Source organism: Cygnus atratus, chromosome 19 (genome assembly GCF_013377495.2).
Source record: "Cygnus atratus isolate AKBS03 ecotype Queensland, Australia chromosome 19, CAtr_DNAZoo_HiC_assembly, whole genome shotgun sequence".
Classification (NCBI taxonomy): domain Eukaryota; kingdom Metazoa; phylum Chordata; class Aves; order Anseriformes; family Anatidae; genus Cygnus; species Cygnus atratus.
Window position 1 is genome coordinate 6,451,855 of NC_066380.1, and position 13,051 is coordinate 6,464,905.

Below are 13,051 nucleotides of genomic sequence, written 5' to 3' on the forward strand. Positions count from 1 at the left end.
CGAGGCGGGCCCCGCTGAGGGCCGCGCGGCTCCTCACAGGGAGCGGCGGGTTCTGACGGGGGGCCCGGCCCCGCCGAGCTGAGGGCCCCGGGGAGAGGGGCAGAGCCCCCGTGTGAGGAAGCCCCAGCGCGGCTCCGGTTGCTACGAGGAGCTGGGGAGGCTTCAGGTGGCAGCTCAGCGTGTTCTGGCTCTCGAGAGGCTCTGAACGCTTCTCTAGGTGCCAGAAGGGGGTTCTTCAAACTCCTGTTGTGTCTTCAATACAATAAATAAATAAAACCAACAAACGTTGCCCACCCGAACTTTGTTCTTTTGGTTCTACAGAACACCTTTAACAAATGCAGTGAGTCATGACAAAAAAAAAAAGCACCAAACCAGCTGGTTTTACTGTAAACATTCTCTTTCTCCCCATCGTATAACTGAATTTGTAACTAGCTTTCCTGCTGATATTTCTTCCATTTCTGTACATTTAGGGAAAAAAAACAATAGAACTATCACAACGGCTGTTGTTATACGAACAAAGCTCCCCCCAACCCACGAAGTGCAAGTCACTGCATTACAGACAGCTTCCAGCTGCACTCGTAATATCAGCAAAGCAGTTTCCTTGAAATGCACGTTTTCTTCTGCAGAAACAACTTTTTGAAACTGATACTTAATGAAGTTTAAGCCTTGGGCTGCGGAGAGGATCGCTTGCATTCAAACTTCTATTCTCTCTCACTGGGAAAAATATCAGGCCCTTCTGCAGAGCACAGCTCAGCAGACTACATTACGCGTGACGATACCCCCAGTGATCGCTCCTAATTCGAGTGCTACAACAGCAAACCCTTTGTTACTCTTGTATGACAGAAACATCTAGAGATCCCAAGGATGCAGATTCCTCTTAATCCTTCTTGTTTTCCAAAACAAACAGACTTTCAGGGGTATTCCAGAGAGACATCACGCAAGACAAATCTTTAACTGTTTTGTATGAGTGATTTCTGTGTAGGGTGTGATTTGGGGGCGTTACAGGTAAGAATTCACAGATCTCACAAAGGGCACAGGAAGAGCCTTTATCCTTGCAGACCGTACAGAACCAGGTAGTGAAAGAACCGTTTACATGGAAGAGTAAAAGCTTACAATCTGTCAAGCGCAGCATCTTTTCTGACTTAGGAAGGATGCCTTTGCCAGTGTCATGGATTCCTCCAGTTCCCTCAGCACTGGGCTTACTGGATTCTATTGCAGGAAAAATTAAGAGTCATTTAAAATCTAGTATCCAGTGTCTCGCTCAGAAAAACACTTTGGATGACATGGATGAATGGAGGAAGACAGCCTGAAGCAAAAGCTGCTCAGACCTACTGTGTCTGATATGGCCGTAACACTTACTAGCCAAGAAAGCAGCTTGCTTTTACAGTAACCTGCTCTGAGCACGGCTCTCACCTAAAAGAAGCCTGTTCGGCACATTCTTCAGTTCAGTCAGAGCTTCTCCTTTCCAGCAGTGTCCAAGATCCCTTCCTTTTACCTGTCCCCGTCCTTCTAAATATCACATTCAAACTTGTGCGCAGCTGGATCCCTTTTGCTCGCTGAGACTTAGGACCCTAAATGGGACAGTCTCTGTACCTGCGTGTCAGTCCATTAGGTGTGACCAGTCCATTCAACTCTTTAAGAAATAAAACGTCATTCCTTCTGAAGCTTTTTCCATGCAAGTACTTCAGAAAGGCAGCTGAAGCTGGCATCAGACTGCAACTTCAGCTTTTTGAATGACTTCTTCCATGCGCTGGTACCAAGGCTGAATCTTGGTGTGAACCATCATGTCGTCAAAGGCCTCCAGCCCTTCCATGACTCGGAGGACCCCATATACAGCCTGTGCCAGAGGATGAAGATTAGAACAACACTGAGAAAGTCAGTGGTGGAGAATAGCTTAGGGTAACAATGAGAGTGCCTCGATAGCCTAGAGAGTAAGGGCTCTTTATCTGCTCTGCCATCTACTCCGCAACTCTGATTAGTAAGGAAGACTGAGCGGGCAGAAAAATAGTACGAATGCACATGCTTTTTCCATGAGGAAATGGTAAGTAAACACAAGAATCTACATGCAGTTATGGGGCAACAGTTAATCCAATCTCAGTAGCAAGCCCTGGTAGAAAATGCTTCACTTGCATTCCGGGGAGAACTGCTGGTGCAGGGAATGAATCATGCTCCACTCTGCTCTGCTGCCTGCAAAGACACCCCAGCAGCACTGAGTGTACTAAAACCTGTGCAGGTGTGAGGCTCTGTTCAGCACTCACTAGTCAGAGCCGTGTTCTGGCTTGTAACCTGCTTTTATCACACTTCCACAAAATCAGTAATATCCACCTACAGAAGGGTACTGCGGGCTCTGTCTTAGGGAACACTTCTCTGGAGGAAAACAACAAATGTCCTATTTTAACACAAGTATTCTAAGCCCCTTTCATGTGGGAATTGTGTTACTGCACAAAGGACATATCTCTCACATAATTCGCCTTCTCTGCCTATATTCATATTCACCATTTCACGTGGATCAGCAACCAAACAATTTGTAATATAGGTGTCCTGGTTTCAGGTAGGACAGAGTTAATTTTCCTCCTAGTAGCTGGCAGGGTGCTATGTTTTGGATTAGAATGAGAAGAGCGCTGATAACATGCTGATGTTTTAATTGTTGTAGAGCAGTGCTTACACCAAGCCAAGGACTTTTCACCTTCTCGCTCTGTCCTGCTAGCGAGCAGGCTAGGGATGCAGCAGGAGCTGGGAGGGGACAGACCCAGGACAGCTGACCCAAACTGGCCAAAGGGGTATTCCATACCATCTGACGTCATGCTGAACAATATATAGGGGTGGCTAGCCAGGGTGGGGGGGGGCCGGCTGCTCAGGGATAGGCTGGGCATCGGTCAACGGGTGGTGAGCAATTGCATTGTGCATCACTTATTTCGTACACATTATTACTATTAATACTATTATTATTATTGTTATTATTTTTCCTGTCTTAATAAACTGTCTTTATCTCAACTCACAGACTTCACTTTCCCGTTTCTCTCCCCCATCCCGGAGAGGGAGGGGGGAGGGTGAGCGAACGGCTGTGTGGTGTTTGGCTGCCAGCCGGGCTAAACCACAATAGGTCACTACAGATAGAGGAATTAGCCCCTTACCAAGTCAGCAAGATTCGGCTGGTTTCCACCCATGAACAGTCGATGTTTGCCGATGGCTTTTACCCACTCATCAACTGCTTCGTACAAGTCTTGTCGGACATCATCTCGGAGGTGATGTCTAAATAAAGAAAAGAACCAGCCTGAAGACACTAGTTTGTTTCTTTCTTTAACCTTTCATCATCTCTAATCTTATGGGCTGGGGAATTAGGAAGGTATTTTAAGGTGAAGGGGACAGCCAGTGAATAAACAGTAGATAAGTAGAGAGGTTCAGTACCTCTGGGTAAAGAAGTACAGCTATTACTCGCATTGCATGAAACGGTTTGGTTTAAAATACTGAGCTTCCGCCCTTTGACCTCTGGAGTTCATAGCTAAGGCAGTTAGGGAGCTATTCTTCTGTACTTAGCGTTCAGTGGTACCAACCTTTTCTTCAGTCTCTTGCTAATGAAGAACATGGCAATGGCCCCCATGTACTTGGCAAAGAAACCTTCCACAGTGCCAAACTTTCCCTCACGGACAATGTAATCAAAAGACGCGAAGGCTTCTCTTGGGGTACGGTAGACATTGGGGGAGATGAGGTGAACAAGCCAATCGTCAGCCCATTTTCTCCACTTCATTTCTTCCCTGCAGGCATTCAAAAGAGATTTTTCAGTGAGTAAGGTAGGGACTGCAGGGCTACAGGAGGCAGATAGAATCACAGTGACATTAGCCAGAGTTTGTACCAAGGACAAGTAACGTCAAAATCCCACCCAGCCTTGTGCTCTGGTGACCTCTCTGAAATGCACTCAGGAGCAGTAACTTTGGCAAGGCTCCTTCAATCTCTATCTAAAATTAAGACTAAAGATAGAGCACTAGCTCCTCCTCCCAATACGAGAACTAAAGCAGAAAGTACAGCCTTGGGAAACGAGTACTCCATAGCATTCCTCCGTGACATAAAGGAAAGGCCAAGAAGGAAACTGGAGGCAAATGAAGGATAGTGTGACCACCACGGTGGGAACTAGACCATCTAACAACAGTTTCAAATTATGCAAAATGCACATCAAAACACCATAGCTACTGAGGTTTTAAATATCAAGGGAGTGTGCAAAGGAGTAGTCAGTACCCCCAGGACTATACTTATGTACCACCCCTGAGGATATCTAGGAGTAGTAGGCTGTAAGCTTACTTGGAGGACCCAGAAACTTAAAAGCACTTACACTCTTACTTCTTTGACAGGATAGACTCGCTTTGTCTCCTTCTCATCCAGCATGAGCCAGTATTTATTCCCATACTCAAATACCTCCTTGCCTTGATCAGTCACAGTTTTCATAGGAGGATAAAAGGACACAATCTCTTCTAAGCTATTCCTCCTGTGGACAGAAACACAGTTCACACCTGATTTGGCTGCTACAAAAATGGGCAAGAGCAAAGAAGAGATCAAAAGATTTGATGTATTAGTCTAAAGACAAGCGCATGAGCTTTCCAATTTGAAACTAGCTGCAACAACTACTTTCAAATAACCACTATTAGCATACATTACTTTTCTGTGCCAGATTGGAAGTTTTTGCAGGCATAGAGCTTCTTTTGTCAAATGTTTTTAGAATGGATCCAAAGGACACAGGTACAACAATTTCACTCCAGATGGTATGGCTAAATGTAAGCTTAGTTCCAGAACTAACTCTAGTCCACATTTAAGCAGGTTTTACACAAAGAGAATTTCACAGGTGAAAAAGAGTAGTTCTGAAAGGTAGAAGATGTGTTTCACTGCACATACATCCCAACATATACATGCATCATTCATTCCATCGCAGCCAAGTCAGCTGGCCAAACACCCATAGCTTCAGAGGCTAAGGTCAGCAAGACACTAACAACTGACTCAAAGAGTCTTCTAAAGCTCCAGTTTTCTAGAGATAGTCACATTCAACTCTTCTCCCATCACCCCCTTTTCTTACTTGGAAATGAGATAGGTCTTTATTGCACTGATGATCACTGAAGAGTCATTCAATTGCTGAAAACAGAATTAAGACAAACTTTTAAAAGGAACTGGTGAAATTGAAATGGAAATCTTCCAAAGCCTTTTCCCCGTCATGCTAAGGTTCCAAGTTAGTACCACAGTCCCTTTTTCCCTTCATGCATTTCCACCGGCCACCCTGCAAGCCTAAAGCCCTCATGCAGATCTCTGCAGTGATCATTTTGGAGTATCATTTCAAATTTGTCCATCATGACAAGAGAGGACCTAAGGGCCAGGTACTCAAGCAATACTAGCAGGTTTTGGATTTAGGCTCTTTGCAGCAAATAGAAAAGCAACAGTGACATCAAAAAAGCCACAGATAGTTGAATTGTCAGTAGTCTTGAGATCTCATAAGATACAAGCCATTCTTTTTACCTCTGGCACAGAACATGTCCTGCTTAAGGGCTGATAGAAGCCAAACAAGCACTGGACTACAGAGTTACTACACAAAATAACACACCTTGGAAGAAAGACTTAAAAAACTTTAATTAGACCAGGGCATAGGATGCCACAAAGCAAGGAACAAATCTTAAGCTCCTAAGAGAATAAAATATGATTTGAAGATTATACTGCATGTGACAAATCACAGAGAGATAAAAACCTCCAAACCACCACTTATGGGGAAATCAAGCTTTCAGCATGGTAAGACTTACCAGAGTGCTTCCAGCATTAGCTAGCAGGATAGGCACCTTTCTGTAGGAAGAGAATTTGATTTCTTTCCTCATTATAGGGTTCACTTCCACAATTTCATAGGGCAGTCCATGATAATCAAGAAAAGCTCGGACTTTACTGCAGAAAGGGCATGTTTTATATTGGTAGAGGGTAAGCTGCAGGTCCCCTGCAAGCAGCTGGGGAAGGAAGAGACCACAAGCTTTAATTTTCCATTAAATAGAAACATTATCTTTATTTAACCCTTATCTTTGTTATAGTCTTAGTCATTGACATTGAATTTCAACTTCTGATAATTAAAATCTCTCTGCTAACAGATGCTTTCTTCAAATGACATCACCAATCACCTGCTATAGGGACCAAATACCTGTTTTTCTAAACCTCTACTTAACCTGTTGAAAACTCCTACTCACAGCCAAGAAAATGTTAGATACTGACAGCTTACTGTTCTACACAAAATTCTGTAACTGAGGAAAATCACAATTGTATTTAATGGTCTTTTTTTTAAAAAAAAAAGCTTTTTAAATTCTATTCCCCCCCCACCCAATAGTCTTTGTGGAGCACACAGCATGGGAAGAAAAAGAGACTTTGCTGTTGATCACACTACAGCAAGGGGTGGCGGTACTATACCACAATTGATTATAGAACCACAGAGGTAAAATCTGCTGGAACATTAAAATTTTAGGCATGCATTGGCCTAAATTCAATTTCCTGGGATTAACCAACCTGTGCTCAACTCAGAGAGGAGAACGCGGGGTAGCACAGAGAGCAAAGCATCGCAGCAGGGATGTTTCCCAACACTGCTGGTACTTCAGCAATCTGACACGTGCTGGCCGGTAGTCATACAAACGCAGCCATCTCACTTTGCTTCTTATTTGCAACTTATTTGGTTACACAACCCTCCGTGGGTGCTGGCAAAAAGCAGCAATTATCTAACAGAGAACGCAGTTTCACATCTCAAGCAAGCTCTCAGTTCTGACAGGCACTTTGTACAACCGCTGAAGAAGAGTGTGGCTGTAAAAAATATTTACATAATTTTGAGCGGTTTCCTGACTGAAAACTGAGCAAAAGCGGCCGTGTGGTCCTCAGAGACGGCAGAACCCGCTCCGCGCCCCCCTGAAGGTGTTTCCCCCGGGCCCCGGGAAGCTCCCCGCCACCAGGCCCTGGCCTTGCGGGGACAAGGAGGCAAAGGAAGGGACTGAGGGAGCGGGGACAAAGCCTCAGGGCCGGCCTTGAGGCCAGGGAGCGCGGCGAAAGGAAGGCGAGACCCGCCGCAGGCAACGAGCGGGCCCGGCGGCGCGTTACCTCAGCGGCCGAGTGCTCCCGCAGGCGGTGTTGCGCCGCCAGGTACAGACCGGTGCCGCCACCCAGGGCGAAGGCAGCGCCCAGGAGCAAGCGACGACCGCCGCCGCCGCCACCCCCCGCCGCAGCGCCGTAGGCTCGGCACGGGGCCCGCAGCCGCCAAGGCGACAGCAGCACACCCACCCGCCAGGCCCGGCCGGCAGCCGCCATCTTGCGGGCACGGCGCGCAGGGGCGGGGGCCTCCGAGAGGCCGCCCCGCGGCACCTCCCCGCCCACAAAATGGCGGCGGCCGCGCTGAGGTAAAAGGAGAAAAAAAGTGAAAGAGGAGCGGTTCAAAGCCGCCCCAGGCGGGCGCTGGGAGGTTGTGTGAGTGCTGAGGGCCTCTCTGGTGTCACAGCGACGCGGCCCGGCTTCCTCGCGGTGTTCATTAAATCCGGGCTCGCTGAGAAGACGCCAAATTATAAGGTTGAAGTTAAATAATGTGTCCCCTGAGGGCACGTTCTGCCCGGCGGGGTTGCTGCCTCTGACCCGCAGATACCCGGAGTGCAAACGCAACACTTCACACTGCGAATCATCCCCGTTTTCCATTACAGTCACAGTATTCATTATATTAATGTTCAATTCCCCTGCCTAGGGCACAGCAAGGGGCCCAGTTTGGCGTGGGTGCCTCTGCAGAAAGGAAAAGAGCCGGCTGTGATGTCAGATGAGGACGTAACCTTATCTTTCTTCTTCACCCCAGATACCCACTTAATTACGGAGTCTTGGAACTGGGTTTGAGCTGTTTAACTTAATGCTCTAATTGCGAGTTATTTCCATCCCAGTGACATCTCTCCCAGGGATGAAAAAATTCTCCAATGATTAGGCTTCCTCAGGCTGCATGAAGTACAACTGATAGTGTGTCAAGGACAAGGAAAGACAAAGTGAACTCGTTGTTTTGGGGCAGAGGAGATGCAAAGGTGACCCGGGGCTGGTGTGAACCGCCCAGCAGCCACGCAGAACCGGTGACAGCAGCAGGGTGCCAGGCTGCAGCCTGGAGCTCAGCAGCACAGGCATCTGTCTGCTGCAGCCATGGCACTGCGGGACGCTCTGTCTGCAGGAGGTGCAGGCCTGATCACACAGATAAGTTTTCTTGGGGAAAAAAAAATCACTGGATGGCGATGGTGGTCCCAGAGACCAACTTCATTATGCATCCTAACGCACTTTGTAGTGGCTATGGATTGGAAGGCCTTGAGGGAGCGAAGACACTGCAGGGCGAGGCAACAGCTTCACGTTGGTAATTCATTCGCGGAAAACACCCAGGAAAAGAAGAACAAAAGCCGCACACAGCGTGCGGGGAGACCGCCCCGCTAGGTGCCCGCACTGCCCACCCCACCCTCCCACACACCCCACGCCCCGCACAACGCTAACCACAAACTTTACCCAGCTCCTGCCCGCCGGCCCGCGTGACGCGAGGGGAACGCAGCGCTCCCATTGGCCGTCGGCCGCCCCGCCCCCGGGCATGGCAGCGCGGCGATGGCGGGACCCAACGCGGAGCCGCCCGCGCCGCTGGGCCCCCCGGGGCGGGACGGCGAGGACGGGGCCGGGGCCGGGGCCGGGGCCGGGGATGGGGCCGAGGCCGGGGACGGCTTCGGGGAGGAAGGTGCGTGGGGCCGCGGCCGGCCGGGGATGAGCGAGGAGGAGGAGGAGGTTCGCGTTCAGGAGTCACAGCGCGGGTGACACGGGCAGATCGGGGAGAGGCAGGGGCTGGGGAACGGGGCTGTGGTAAATCGGCTCGGCTGAGCCCGCTTCCAGGCACTGCTGCGGTGCCAGGTTCGTGGAGCTTCTGGTTCTGTCCCGTCAAGGTAAAGGTGTTTGAGGAGATGAGAGGACAGCAGAGCTGTGGTGTGTATGGGTGGGTCACTCGTAAAACTGGAAGTCTTCCAAAGGCTAAGCACATCGCCACTCTTGAAAATGGTGAAGAGTTGGGTTACGCTTTCCCAGACAAGGGGCAATGGGTGCAAGCTGGAACATGGGAGGTTCCACTTGAATGTGGGAAGAAACTTCATCATAGTGAGGGTGACAGAGCTCTGGAACAGGATCCCCAGTGGCGTTGTGGAGTCTCCTTCTCTGGAGACATTCAAAACGCACCAGGACACCTTCCTGTGTGACCTGATCTAGGTGTTCCTGCTCCAGCAGGGGGATTGGACTACATGATCTTTCAAGGTCCCTTCCAATCCCTAACACTCTGTGATTCCCAAAAGACCCTTTGGTTTCCAGATGTGACCTGCATCAGTGAACCTCATAGTTGTGTCTGGGACCCTCCTGCCCTGACAGGAGGTCGTTTCTGATCTGTGATACCCCGAGAGTTGTCACCGCTCTGCATCGTCCCTCAGTATTTGTGTTTGAAACTTGCTGAAGAGCTAAGAGTAGCTGTGGTGGAGAAAGTCACCAAATCTGATCCCTATCAAGTCTCCCCATTAAGTGTTCTGCTGGTGATAGGCTGGGGTTTTGTGTGCTGTAGCTGGTCATAAAGACCTGTAGATATTTCCTGGTTTAGTTGTGCTGAGACTCAGTTAAGCGTAGACCACTTCCATGACCTTAAATAGGAATCATTTATTTTTTTTTGGCAACAGTTCCTGTTAAAATGCAGGGGACTAAACAATGTGATTGCCATACTCTCGGTCAACACCTTCATTAAAAGAGGTGGCTAATTTTCCTTAAAAATAAACCAAGCTTGCAACTAGCAGAAGTCAATCAAATAAAATGTTTTTACATGATTTTTTTTTCCACTTCTGAGAGCTGCACAACTTAAATGGCCTTCTCTGGAGCTCTAGGCACTGAGAGTAATTAGGTTCCCACTGTGATTACAGCCTTCTTGACCAAGCTGGTGAATAATGTTAGTTGTCAGAATTAGCTGTTGTATCTGCCTGGGGTCTTGTCACTGTTAATTGGAACATGGAGCATCACACACAGATCAAATCCTACATTGAGCTGAGGAGCTCCATTACTCATGGACATTCGGGGGCCTGGGGCCAGCATGACCGCGGGGTGCTGATGCAGAGTCCCGTTGCCCTGTGTTCACCACCCCCTGCGTGCCCCCGAGTTTCAGTGTGGGCTCTCCCTGGCATCATCCCTCTGCCTCCCAGTTTCCTGCTGGCACTGGCTGTGCCAGCTCTGCTTGCTGTGCTGGGCTCTGGGAACCCTGCCTATAAAACTGTCTGGGCTCAGCAGCTGAGTGGGGCAAAGCTGGGCTTGTGAGGCTGGGGGATTTCAGCACGGCTTCACCTTCATCCCTAGAAGCTTGCTACAAGGGTACACACATCCTCATCCCCTTCTCTGCATTCCCCATTGGCTCAGAGCACCACTCCAGCTAGGCGCTGCGTGTGTCATGCTTGGCTCTGGTGCTCTCCCAGCTGCTCAGAGAGAAGAGCCAGCGCCAGCCGGTGAGCTGTGGGCTTGTCCCACCCACGCAGGCCTCCTTCCCCGTGCCCTACCCACGATCCTCACAACCCTCATCCCCTGGGTCACAGCTTGATGCCTGCCTCCCTGCGTTCACTCAGCCTGTGCAGTTTCAGAAAGGAACACAGAACTGGTGCTCCCTGGGGTCCCCTGTAAGCCAGGGTTTCAGCCAATGCTAAATTGGCAGTTCCTAAGTAATGTGTCAGCAGAGGTTTATCTCCTCTGGTTTTCCAGTTTGGCTTTTGGGTATTCTCTAGGACTGTGAATATTGCTTGGCACAATCCGAAAGCGTTTCATTGCAGCAGCACAGGCTGTCATCTGATTAGCACTATTAATATGCATCACTGTGAAATGCCATTGTACTGAAACTAACACTCCTGCACTTTAAACAGATGTTTTAAATAAGAAACTAACAAGAAAACCATCTATTAGGATTACTTTGAATTAGTTTGGTTTTAACTCAAATTATCCAAAGCTTTAATGGTGCATGAAAATGCTGCGGTTGGACGTTGGACGTGGTGCTTCACACTTACCTCCCTTTGGAAAGGATGGTGGCACTACCAGCACCCTTGGGGCTCGTCCCTGCTCCTCCCACAGCAATGGCAGTGATGTTTTCGCAGGGTGAACCCAACCAGGCCCTTGTGAGTCACATCCCAGCCTGGGAACCTTAGACAAGTAATTTACAGAATGTAAACACTTGGGCACATCGCCAGAATGCCTGCATCCTCATCAGGAAAGATGATCCCTAGGGCAACTATAAAGGCTAACTTGGGATTTATTTGGTCCCGTAGCAGCGCGGATCACCACATACTATCAGGCAGCCTGTGCTCAGCTATTTATGCATGAGATCAAAGGCTGTCAGATATGCCCAGAATGGGTCTGGACTGCTCACAGGTAACGTGCCTTTGGTCTTGTTACCAGTTCTCCAGCTTCCCGTTGGTTTCATTTGACCAGTGAATTCAATACCTGTAGGATTCATTTGCATCGTACTTGACCCACCCAGTGGCAGATAAGAACCAAAATGCTGTGGGCACGTTTTGCAAAAGCTTTTACTGCTTTCACCGACTGCAGCGACAACGTACTTGCATCGTTCAGTCTCTTATTTCCCTTCCTTTTAGAATATGCAGCAATAAACTCCATGCTGGACCAGATCAACTCCTGCTTGGATCACCTGGAGGAGAAGAATGATTATCTACATGCCTGCTTGAAGGAACTGCTGGAGTCCAACCGCCAGACCCGCCTGGAGTTCCAGCAGCAGAGCGAGCAGCAGAACATGGAAGCTGACGGGCAGGGATCACAGCCTCCTGTCTAGTGGGCTGGCCCCACACTTTCCATTGCTAAGGACATTTACTGGTCACTGGTTTAACATAAAAGTTGAATAGATGAGGTACCTTCTGCCCGTTACTTGTTCCTTCCCGTGGTAACGTCCTGCCATTCGCCTCCATGTTCTGTTTTTCTTTAGCTGTGTAACAAACAGGTGCAGAAGCACACAGGTGGGCGTAGGAGCGTGGTTCTTTTCTCCCCCCGGCACTGACACTTGGTTAAAGCTGGTTGTAGGAAGCCTGATGCCATGCAGGTTGTTTGCAAGCAAGCTCTCGTCACAAAGAGGAAAAATGATCTCTGGTGTTTTGCGCTGTTGAATCCGAGCGAGGAACGTTATGGCTCTAGTCTCTTCCCTCAAAGAGCACAGTAGGCAGGGGCTGTCCCGACTCCAGGCTCGCCCCTAGGTGTAATCTGTCACAGACAGGAGCCCTAGGCCATCTCCTGCCGTGAACTACAGCTTCCCCGTTATTCATTGCAAGAAATATTGACAGACAGTCCCAGGTAACTGGACTTTCCTATCCCATTCCAAGCAGATAAGACAAGCTACCGGGGTGACGTTTTTGACTCTTAATTCAACTGGAAGCTGCCTAACTCCTTGAGCTGCCACTAAGGACTTGAGCTTTAGAGCCAGAGCAGCCGCGTTAGTCCCCACTGCAGCATCAGCTTTGGGAGCAAAGAGACAGGGCTCTGCCTGCCCCACATGGGATGGGGGCAGAGCCCTGCCTGTACATTTTGACAGGAGTACTCGCGATCATTCTGGTTTGAAACTTTGCGATCTTGTCCGGATGGCCTGGAGCCAGCACAGTGAAGCAAGTCTTACTGTTCTACTTCTGTAGAGTTAAAAGAGTTTTTTGAAAGTTAAAGAAGTTATAAGAAATCTGTTTTATTAAAATCAGTTTGAAACAAAATTTGTTCCTGAGTCTCCACTATGAGAACAGACTGTATTAAGCCTTGTAGTATTAACAAATGACCAAGATGTACATTCTTGCCTAGCTTAGGACACAGTGCTGGTCCAAGAGTGCGCATCTGTGAAAGAAAACCCTTCTGAGGAGCAGAATTGGGCACGCACAGTCTCCCAAGAAATACACTTCTCTGCCTGGAAAGGAAGCAGAGAGGAACTACAAACAATTCTTAGTGGAAAAAAAAAAATCTGTATCCATCTACTTCATGAGCCATATCCCCCTATGAAAAAAAAAAA

General features: G+C 48.6%; 2 protein-coding genes across 3 annotated transcripts; one reads left to right on the plus strand and one right to left on the minus strand.

Annotated features, from left to right (window-relative positions):
- Positions 1-1,027: 1,027 nt before the first annotated feature.
- On the minus strand, positions 1,028-7,353 carry PTGES2 (prostaglandin E synthase 2). Of its 2 annotated transcripts, XM_035555054.2 has the most exons (8): positions 7,096-7,214; positions 6,517-6,804; positions 5,775-5,969; positions 5,063-5,118; positions 4,328-4,480; positions 3,555-3,755; positions 3,135-3,252; positions 1,028-1,837 (listed from the first exon to the last, which is right to left on the minus strand). In XM_035555054.2, the coding sequence occupies exons 3-8, from the start codon at positions 5,844-5,846 to the stop codon at positions 1,709-1,711; spliced, it is 729 nt and encodes a 242-aa protein (XP_035410947.1). In that variant the 5' UTR covers positions 5,847-5,969; positions 6,517-6,804; positions 7,096-7,214; the 3' UTR covers positions 1,028-1,708. The 2 variants fall into 2 exon arrangements, with proteins under 2 accessions (XP_035410947.1, XP_035410946.1); XM_035555053.2 differs by lacking the exon at positions 6,517-6,804 and having other exon boundaries at positions 7,096-7,353.
- A 1,218-nt stretch (positions 7,354-8,571) lies between these two features.
- On the plus strand, positions 8,572-11,920 carry BBLN (bublin coiled coil protein). Its single transcript, XM_035555281.2, has 2 exons — positions 8,572-8,731; positions 11,649-11,920. Exons 1-2 carry the CDS (start codon positions 8,605-8,607, stop codon positions 11,840-11,842), a joined length of 321 nt encoding a protein of 106 aa, XP_035411174.1. The 5' UTR covers positions 8,572-8,604; the 3' UTR covers positions 11,843-11,920.
- The last annotated feature ends 1,131 nt before the right edge of the window (positions 11,921-13,051 follow it).